General features: G+C 32.5%; 1 protein-coding gene across 1 annotated transcript in view; it reads left to right on the forward strand.

Moving 5' to 3' along the window:
* Positions 1-7,687, forward strand: part of PURG (purine rich element binding protein G) — a 39,670-nt gene extending 31,983 nt beyond the window's left edge. Inside the window, exon 2 of the mRNA XM_007942688.2 lies at positions 7,583-7,687. Within this exon, the coding sequence (XP_007940879.1) occupies positions 7,583-7,687 (105 nt within the window). The remainder of the gene's footprint in view (positions 1-7,582) is intronic.
* The last annotated feature ends 3,676 nt before the right edge of the window (positions 7,688-11,363 follow it).

Raw genomic sequence — 11,363 nt, forward strand, 5'->3', positions numbered from 1 at the left:
AAGGGCTGCTTATGCACAGAGAGACAGCTCAGGTGGCAGGAGAGTATGGAGGGATGGACACTGGGAAGAGGTAACTATGGGGAGGAAGTGGGAGGGGAGCTGTTGCATTGTGGTAAACTGTGGGCAATGACATGCAACAAAGTATATGTGAACTGCTGTATGGAAACCGAATTTGCTCTGTAAATCTTCACCCAAATCACAATAAAGAATAAATAAATAAAAAAGAATAGTCATCTATAGTCCTACAGCGCTCATAACAGTTCTATGGGAAAGGGTACCCAAATGAAATAAGAAGCTTAGCCAGATTACTGAGAAAATATTAATAAAATTTCTGATTATTCCCATCCTCTAAATCTCTCTCATCCACTTGTTTCCTCGTTTCTTTGTCTTTACATCACTAAATACAGATACTATCCCTTTTCCATCTATCCTCATTTTTCTCTTTGTGGTTCCTAAATTACCATATTCATATTTCATTCTGATAATTTCAGAAATACTAAAATGAAACTTCTTTTCACATGACGTACTTTAATGTGGAATTTGGCCTAAGTCTTACTGCTCATAGAAAAAAAAAAGACACATACATTTGGATTACCAAGAAAATCTATGTACTTAACTCATAAGGAGGACTTGCAGTTCTGTCATACTAGCCTCAAAGATATAGGTTCTAAACAAGACAGATAACTACTTTTGAGCAGTATGCATGAATTCACTAAATAGTTCATGATGTTAGTTGTAACACTTAATTTTAATTCACTGCCAATAATGTTTGTTGCAGAACAGAAAAATGAGGATATAGCCCTTTTTCCCAATTAAGTATGAGTAATGTTATCAGTTTAATGTTAGAAAGATAAAGAGACCATGGGTTGTGAAATAAAGAATTATAAACCTGATTTGCCAGAGAGTACGCTCTGGTTAAAGAGTTTGGAAAGTCCTACTTTAGTAGAAGTAAAAGCTGATAGTAAATTGTCTTTCTTCCATCCATATATTTATGGCTTTGTCAGATAAAAATTACATTTTTGCATCCAATGTTTGGAATTAATAATGTTTTGTTGCTTCTTAGTCAAAAGGTTGTGATTACTAGTGCTTTTTATTAACATGTATTATTTAGAGAGTCAAACTATCTTAACCATTTGTCTTTCCCACTTATGTAATTTAAAACTGTAACTCTAACTTTTTACAAGAAATATTTTCACCTTCCTCTTTTTGAAATTAGAAATGAAGCTGTGAATTGTGCTTAATTGATAAGATCTCTTCTTTAAAGGACAAGTTCATGTAAAGCAATGGGAATAGGAACAAACTTCTTGCTACTGATTTTACTAAGAATACATAGAATTATAATATCCACATTATATTGATGTCATTAAGTGGATTTATTCTTAATTTAGAAGACTTTACATGCTATTTGTTGTAAAACCCAGAATAATGATGATGTTTTAAAAATAAAAATGCATTTAATACAATTGTTAGAATGCCAAAACATTAAACTTCTCTGGTTTAGCTATCTATCTTTTTTTCTTAAAATAAAATATGCTTTGAATGCTATGTACATCCCCATTCTTATCAGGGGAGAAACCAGTGAGCACCATATAGAATTTTAGAGCTACGAAAGATTCAGACATTATCTAGTCTAATTGCGCAGCATTCATCTAGTTCAATTAAAATCAGTATCTACTCAAGAGTCTTAGTGTTCTTGCCCTAATTTCTAGAAAATTGAAGAAGCTAGTCCCCAGTGATCCCCTTTGCTGTATATGTGTAACTGTCTTCCCTTTCCATTCTGATATTCTCCGTATTCATGCTAATAATGATGGCAGCTGTGAGGATTATTTCCTTGATTGATTATGCCTGAATTAGCTTTAGAAAAGAATGGTCTGTTATATGCAGAAGCATAACTTTAAATTTAAACTATTGACAAAAGGAAAGATGATTAATTCAAAGTTTAAGAGTCATTGTAAGAACTGCCGATCATGTTGTTGGTACTCTGAATAACACCTAAGATTTTGCTTTTACCATAGTGATTCAAAAGTCAGTACTACTACCCTGTTTTGATTGAGAGGCAAAAGTGGGCTAGCACAGCTTCTCAGGATTTAGAGTCACAAGAACATGTTGTGTTTATTTGTTATCTGTTTTCTTAGTCCTCTTTCTCATTCATTAAACCAACAGGTATTTCTTTTACATACATCATGAGCTAAACACTCTGTTAGACTCTGGATATACAACAGACAAAAAGATCCTCTTTGATCCCTGGGATCATATGATATAGATTCCATATCAGTGGGCGATTTGGTGGCGTAGTGCCTAAGGCATTTAACTGGTAACCAGAAGGCTGGTGTTTCAAACCCACCAGCCAATCCTCCGAAGGAAGACTGGGCAATTTACTTCCATAAAGATTTGCTGCCTCAGAAACCCAAAGGGGGTTGCTATGGAATCGACTGGAGGCAGTGGGTTTATTTATTTATTTATTTTTATTTGGGTGATGCTTGGAAACTACTTAAGAGCACTGAAGCTACATAGGATCTTTACAAACTTTGTAGCTTCACCACAGCAAAGGCAAATTAATCAATTTCTTCATAGGGATACAATAAAAGAGAATGATTATAACTAGTTGTAAGGTATTGTTGGAAATAAAAAGTGCCATAAAAGACCTGAGTGATAGAAAAGATTAAATTATATAGTAGGAGCAGTTCTCATAGTCAACACTATGTGACTGCAACCAAGGATAAACACAATTGTCTAGCTTTTGAAAAATCAGAAAAAATCTCTGTATTAGTGAGAGGGACTGTGGAATCTTATATTATTGTGGGACATTACATGAACTTAATATCATTGAAATATTACATACAGTTTGGAATTTCCATACAAGTCTGCAGCTTCCCATAACATTCTTCTGCATTTCAATGTTTATTTCATGTATTTCTCTTGAAATATTAAAATGCTGAAACTAATCCAGGATTATTATATACCAACAAAGAATTATGCTCTCTTACTCAGAAATGATGAGAAGGTTCATTAAATCAAATAGGATTACTATATATCCCTTCCATTATTAACCTGTCAGTAATGTTATATATGAGTTATCATCAGTGATTTATTATGCCTGATCCTTTTTAATTTTCCTTATGTATTTAAAATGTATTAATTCTCTCAGAGGACTAGGATACCAACTTATATCCTATTTTACAACCCCAAAAGATGGAGAATATACAGAATTTGGAATTTCATATGCTTTTATATGACCATTTATATATGATAAATATATGTTTTTTATGAGATTCTCAAACTGTTGGAAAAGGAAGGGGTCCTTTTTTGATAGTTGTTTAATGTTCTGTGGTTAAGAACTATTCCTAATTTTAATATTAGCACTTTCATTATGTTTTTGTCAGTATTTCCCTCATAATTAAATGGAGCACTACACCAACTTTTAACCAATTTTTGGTGGAGAAGCAAAAGTGGGCCAGCACAGCTTTTCAGGATTTGGAATCAGGAGGATATATTGAGTTTATTTGTTCTGTATTCTTAGTCTTCTTTTTCATTCATTAAATCAAAGAAGGCACTTTATAACCAGTGGTGTTAACAGAACGCAGATGACCTGTCATTGAGAATCATGATCATACATTCTCTTTTCCTCCAAACAGTATCTTTTTTTTTTTTTTTTTTCTGGTCTCAGTTTATAATGAAGCAATGTTCTAATGTAACTCCATCATGTGCAGAAACAACAAAAATATTGAAAATGTATATGCATTCCATTTACTTGAAGAATATATATTAATGTAATTATTACATGGTAAAGAGAGCTTCATTTTTTATTATCTTACCCTCATTTATAAAATTCAATAATATGGAGAACATTCCACACAGTTGCTTATTATTTTATTCCATATATTAGTGCTTTGATCTCTAATGACTTTTGTCCTCACACTATCGGTATACATTTCCATTTAATGTTCTTATTTAGAATAAATAGATAGAAGCATGAAAATTAATAACCCATGCATCAAACATTTTTGCTATACTTAATAGGATTGAACAGTTAAGATGGAAACTTCAGTGCTTAATATTGCTTTCAAAACTTGGTTATAGCATTTATTATTGCTTTAGTAATTGAAGAGACTAAGCAAGTCTGCCAGGACAAAAAAAAACAATGTTTTTTGGTTTTTTATTTAAAGAAGCATATGACTTCTTTCCATTACATGGCAGAGTATTCATAAAATTTGTCTAAACAAACTCACATGATGCTTTCAGGTTATATGGGAATGCTTTGGCTATACTTGGATTTGAATCTTGATAATGACCAAGGTTCTTAAGAGTTACTTTAAAAATTTTAAAAAGCTATACTGTTTTTAGAAAGTTATAATTCATCTTCCTGTTTATATTTATGCTAAGTTTGTAAAACTGTACTATACTAATATGAAAAAGGTATAACTATATGTACTTAGATTTTGAAAAGTACCATCATGTACATTTTTGAAAAATATTTGATAAATTGTGGCACTTTGATAAAGGATTGTGCAATTATAAAGGTTTGTACCATTTTAATTTTAAATTTCCAGAAATTACTCCTACTAGGCTGTAGATTCAAAACCAAATCCAGTGTTAAGGCTGGCACTTTTTCTATTAGTAATTGCTTTTTTTTTTCCTAGTTACATGAAATATTTGTACTAAACCATTCTTTACAATGAGTTTTAGCTTTCCTCTTCAATCCTAACTTCGAAAAGCTTTATTGTAAGGAATATTTAAAATTAATCCAGTGGTAATCAGAAAAGCATTTTAGATACCATGACCAGTTAATCTAAGTGACATTTACTAATTTTCTGATAAAATAACTGTAAATCCTTGAAAAAATAATACTTAAACATTTCAATGAACATTTAATTGTTACAATCAGTTGAGTAGTTAATGTCCACGTAGTCATGATTTAGCCTAAAATCTAGAGCTCTCAAGACAGCCAGGCACACCGCTGTGCTTAAAACATACCCGTATCCCCCAAAGAGAAATGACAAGATTTACAAGAAGCACAACTCTGTGTGGTTATGGTTATTTTGGATATATACACTTCTATTAGCTTACCAAGGAGCTCTGGTAGCATAGTGCCTAAGGCACTTGACTGCTAACCAGAATGCTGGTGGTTCAAACCCACCAGCCACTCCTCGGAAGAACTGTTGGGCAATCCTACTTATGTAGTGATACTGCCTCGGAAACCCAAGGAGGGGTCGCTATGAGTCGAGGCCGACTCGACGGCAAATAACAACAACAACAACATTAGCTTACCAATATTTACTTTGATACACCCATGGGTAGTAGAAGCAAAATGAAATCTAATATAAATGCTTTAACATAAGATGTTGGCATCAATACAAATTATGCATAAAAAGGATGCAATAAAAAATATTCATTGTGCCTATTGAGGATTTACTTTAGATTTTCTATGGCCTGTCTCATTTAAGGCTGCACAATCATTTTAAATGTGAAGACAACAGAATATATGAATGAATGAATTGGTGGCCCTATGGTTGCTATGGGATTAAATATTCCATTGAGTTTTTTGAGGGGCATTGGGTGCTCTACGGTATGACATAAAATAGATTGTTCACAAGAAACATGAGTCTTATGTGCAAATCAAAGCATTTAGAAATTATGTATCTCTCCTTTTTCACACAAAACGAATTCAGAATTTACAATTCAAATTTATCATTTTAAACTACTAGTTATTAAAAAATCACTTAATTTGGATTGAAAGATTAAATAAAATAAGACCTAGAAAAGGATACTAGTTAATAATAGAACCCCATATATTGTCAAACTTCTGATAATATTGAGTTTGTTATAAAGCCTTAAAATATTTTAGTGAAAAATCAATTACCTGGAAAAGAAGGCACTTTATTACCTTAAACTAGAACTTTGTCTGTTACAGTTCATCCAAAATCCCTTAAAATATTCTTTATGCTTTTATAAATTTATCCTACTTATGTTTTTTTTTTCCTAAAGCTTCTTGTAGCATAATGTAATAATTCAAACTATTTTAACAGAAAGTTATGTACATAACATAACCAATAAACAATACAGAAATTAAACTCGGGTAACAAAAATATATGTGAGAATAGCAAAACCATTAGTCTAAATATTGTACAATCATTTCAGGCTTAAAAATGTTATAAAATTGTAAGGCATTTTATGGTGTTAATTTTTTAGACAGTTTTTATTTTTTTTTATCTTGTTTTTAATTGGCACTGCCTTGTCTTGAAATGTTGATCAAACGTAAGGGCAGTCAAAATTATTAAACTAGCCCTTCATAACTCAGTTGTTAGTTCAGTATTTTTCCCCCCTTAATGTAACCCTAAGCATGAAGAAGTTACTTTTCTTTCCTCTGTGTTCAAGTGAGCCATGCCCAGTGAATTATCAGATATAAACCAACTGTGGGTATGCTAATACATAAAGCTGTTTCCTCTTCAGAAAATTAGTAATTGATATATATAATGCATTTGATTCAGCAGAAAAAGCATAGGATAATTTTTTAAAATAAATTTAGGTTTCAACACTCTCAAATTAACATTTCTATCTCTTTCTGACATTTATAAGGATAAAGCTAAGTGAAAAGAACAGTTCACAGTGAACAAATTTTTTGTGGGGGCAGTTCTTCAAAACCTTTTTTTTCCTGTAATTTAACTTCTTGTCTTTAATTCTTTATGGTGAACATTTTCCTTTCACTAGTTCTACTGGCTTTACTAGATAGAAGTACAGCTTCATAGACATACTGATCACTACATGGAATAGAAAGGATTCAAGTTTATCGACGTCTACCCATATCAAAGACTAAAGAGAAATTCCATGCCAATTATTTGGTTTGTTTCTTTGTTTTCATTTTAAAATAAGATATATTAACCCAAAGGTGTGTTGATGTCATGGCATGAACAATCTTAAATGTAGATCTATTGAGTATTTTGTGATGCTGAGTAACAGACTTTGCTCAAATCTCTGTGATGCTAAATATTTTCCTTAGAAAGTTTTGTTTAATGTTAGATTGTTGTTCTGAAAGATGTTGGTCCTAGTGGGATTTTTGAAAACCGGGAAAAGCAAATAAACGCATGTATTACAAGTACAGAAATAGTGAACTAATTGTAAACTTACCATTTAGTACTGACTCTCTTTTCAAAAAAGGTTTTGCTGTTAAATATATATCACATACAATTGCTGCTGTCCTGTAATTGAGTACTTTTTCCTGAAGGACCCTGTTATCACTATTCCAGAATTAGGAGTTGGGCAGATATATGATTGATTCATGTGTCTGCAAAGATGCTTCAAGGTATATTCTTCTCTTGGTGAGTAAAAATATATTTTCCTTGGCATCAATGTATTGAGATCTGAATATACCTGTATTTATCTATTCTTATTGTACATTTCTTATACAGTATCTTCTAATATGCCAAAATTGGACTAGACACAACTTAAAATTGAGGGTTTGTTACATGCTTTCTAACAGAAAGGTTTTCAATGAGGTTAATTAATCATGGGTTTGTACTGTGAAAATAGTAACTCCCTTTAAAATTTCATATTTGCTAAATTTAAATTAATATTTTTTCTTTAGCTCACAATTTACCCTAAATCCAGAGAGAATATCAACCCTTTTCACTGTTGTCAAATCAAGCATAAGGAACAGCCCTATGACACTACAAACACAGTTGAGGAATAAGGAATAAGTCTCTTATGTCACACTCCAGAATAAAGGCATTTGGTGAAAGAAATGAACCGAAGTTCATCACGAATGCAAGGCTTCTGTACTTGACATTCCTCCACGGAAGGGAAGACAAGTATCAACGCCATTGGCATCATTTCAAACTGACCTTATGTGAAACACCTTCCACCACACTGGAGTACTTCTTGACTCTATCAGGCTTTTGTTCTCTTTCTTAATTAATCAGACATTTCCGTTTTCAAACTGCCATTTGTCAGCAATGAGGTAGAGAAACATAAAGATTTGAAAATACTTTCTTAAGAGATCATGTAACTATATAACTCTGAATTTAAAAATTGAGGGGAAGTGGATAATTTCAACCCACTGCCTCCTACAAGAAACATTTTTTAAATCTGTAACTGCTTTAGTGTTAACAGGGTACAAGGTGTTTTTTGTCCTGTATTGTACTTAAAAGGTTCTCATTGATTGGTGATTGTATTGTACTGTATGAAAACAAATCATAAATTGCCTTGTATTGTTTATAATACACCGTACCATGTACTACTTCAGTTTTCATGTTCCAAGTTTTTCAATGATGCATGTTAACAGTTAGGTCCTAAAATTCTGTGGTGCTAATTCTTCCATACCCGATGGTGCTTTTGTGGATGCTAACTGCATACATGCTGAACAAAGCCTGAAGTTTAAAACTTTACTCCCATCCTGTTTATATGAAGTAAAATAAAATAACTTGAATTTGTCTCAAAGTATCACTGACAATCTAATAAACTGGTTTATATGTGTGATTAGTGTGGATTCTTAATTATGTTTCAGAAAGCAGCTCAGTTCCAGTGGGCCTTCATATTTTATCATGTATTTATTTAATATCTCATATATACCCCAAAGTCTGTGATATATTTAGGAGTTTAAGTTGACCTGGCTTCTGAAACCAAGTTTGTTTAGGAAGGATCTATAAATACTAGACCACCAGATGTAGAAATAAGTAAGTTGAAAAGACCAAAACTGTGCAATTAGAGTGCTTTTTAACTATTTTAGTACTTTACTAGTATAATTTTTTCATATGGTTGAGTCGTAAGGTAAATTTTCATGTAAGCGAGTAACCCTTCAAAACCTTTATTACAACTTAAATGACATTAAAAAAAAAAACACTCCTGTATACTGATAATTAAAGTATATGTTCCACTCCATACATGTGAAAATAGTGACAAAAAATTCAAGCTGGAATTCTCTGGGAGAAACTGACATCATATACCCAAATGGCACAATAGTAAAACTCCCTGCAATAGCATTGCTGGATTTTTAACTTAAGCAAGCATCTGTACTAAGAATCACAACATTAGGACAAATGAAGCTGCTAATAATATCTTCTTCAGGGCAGAAGTCAGTTTCTCCCAAGTCAGAGATAAATTCAATATTGAAGTAGTGCATTCCAGCCTTGGTATTTTGCCTGATCATGGGCAACTTTTAACTTAAAAAAAAAAACCTGACATTTAGTAAAGCTTCTGTAATAGCAAACATTGATCTTAAATAGATGATCAAACCAATCAATTTAATCTGGTTTGTCTCTGAAATGACATTTCCAAATTCTTATGATTCTTTATTGTATAGAGAGTTTAAGCACAGTAATTGCTTTAAGTAGTTATTAAATATTGTACAAATTCTGACATCAGAAAATGCTTTTTTGAGAATACAGCCATTGAGAACACTGGGCTGGATTCTTCATGACTATCTTGAATAAATGCAAAATTTACTACCTGGAAGCCTCTCCCTAGTGATGGAGTCCCTGAAGGTGCAAACAGTTAATGCACTTGGGCTGCTAACTGAAGAATGGAGGTTCAAGACCACCAAGAGGCGCCTTTGAAGAAAGTCCTTGAAAAAAAATCAACCATTGAAGACCCTATGGAGTGCAATTCTACTCTGATATATGTGGTGTCGCCATGAGTCAGAGGCAACTCATTGACAACTAGTTTGCTGATTTCCCCCAAAGATATTTCTACTACATATTTTTGTAACTACTTTGACAACATTCCATTTTGTGAAAACTAGTGAATAATAAACATGCTGCAAAATAAGCCCAGGTTTTCTTTAATGAACAAAAAAGAGTTTATGACTCTTTTAAAAGAACTTCATTCCTGTGGTAATACCTTGCCCATTAAAAGAAAACGAATTCTAAATTTATGGAAGGATGAGAGAACAAATGACTTGCTTTTTGAAAAGGAAAATCTTTTTAATCTACATGAAAACATCTCTAATTTTTACTTCCACAGTCAATCGGATTTATGTCTTACTGTTCACCTCAGAATTTTCCCATCTAAAAAAAGTGTTCTCGCCAAATTTTTATGTTAGCTTATTCCATGTGAATTTATTTCTCATACAGCCATAAATAAAATGAGTGCACTTTGAAAGTTTAGTTTATTTGTGAAAATAATGTACTGTCTCCTTTAAGTGAAGCTTCATTTAAATTTTGAAAAAGTTTTGCAGTTTTACCTGTCTTCATAGTTTTATCAGTATTATTTTGGCAAGTTGTCTTTTCTTTCCCTATAGCAGTAATTTCCAAGGGAAAGAAAAGACAACAATTTATTATATGCTCAGATTACCCTTTTGTAGGTCTTTATATAAAAGCAATTTCAAAAGAGATCTGATATTCTCCATTGAGGAACATCCTTTGAAATAAAATTTATGTGCCCTAGAAGCTTAACCTCATTCATTTAGGGAACTAATTCTTCCTGAGAGTTGCTTTTAGTTTGAAAATGGTCAATAATAATAATCTTGTCCTTTTTCAAAAGAAAAAAAATCCAATCCATATAATTTCAGATTTGTCTTCGTTCTTTTAAAAAATGCACATTGAATTCACACTTGGACTAAACTTATTTTTCTTGCCTTTCATTTCATCCTTGGTGGGTGAGAGTCTCCTAGAAAATAACTAAAAAGTAATACAATTCACACAAAGACAAATATGTGATGGTCCGTAAGACTGAATAAGCCATTCATTGCAGTGAACTCAGCCCTGCACATTATCCCAAATTAGCCTTTTATATTCCTTGAGTGTTAGATAAAGCTTATTCTTGTAAAGCAAAGTGTCTGCCTTCATAAAAGACTTATTAAAGATAGCTCATGAAAATAAAAAGGACTCCAAGGGTTGGCCCTCGGTTTTGTGTATTTAGAAACTCAATTCTGTTAGTTTATTCTGGGTGAATTTGCAAGAGATTCCTTTTATACAAGGTCTTAAAGAAAACACCTTGAGCATCACATGTCCACTGGAGACACAAGTTACAATGAAAAATAAACGTTACTCCTAGGTACTAGGTATAGAAGGAAACTTTGTATAAGAAATTGATGTTTTGCTTTTACAATTTACACCATAATTTTATGATAAGCATGTATTATTTTTACAACTTTAAAAAGAACTTTTTAAATGACATAAATGTTAGGCAGATTGTTGTTGTTGTTATGTGCCGTGGAGTCATACCTGACTCATAGTGACCCCTCCTTGGGTTTCTGAGGCGATATCACTACGGAAATAGATTGTCCAACCTTCCTTCCCAGGAGTGGCTGGTGGGTTTGAACCGCCAACCTTCTGGTTAATAGTCAAGTGCCTTAGGCACTACACTACCAGAGCTCCTGTTAGGCAGATTAGGATACCTATATCAGCCGGTCAGCACGTTCTCTTTCCAGT

The sequence above is a fragment of the Orycteropus afer genome, unplaced genomic scaffold (genome assembly GCF_000298275.1).
Source record: "Orycteropus afer afer isolate SDZICR_OR568_19922 unplaced genomic scaffold, OryAfe1.0 scaffold00095, whole genome shotgun sequence".
In the NCBI taxonomy this organism is placed as follows: Eukaryota; Metazoa; Chordata; class Mammalia; order Tubulidentata; family Orycteropodidae; genus Orycteropus; species Orycteropus afer.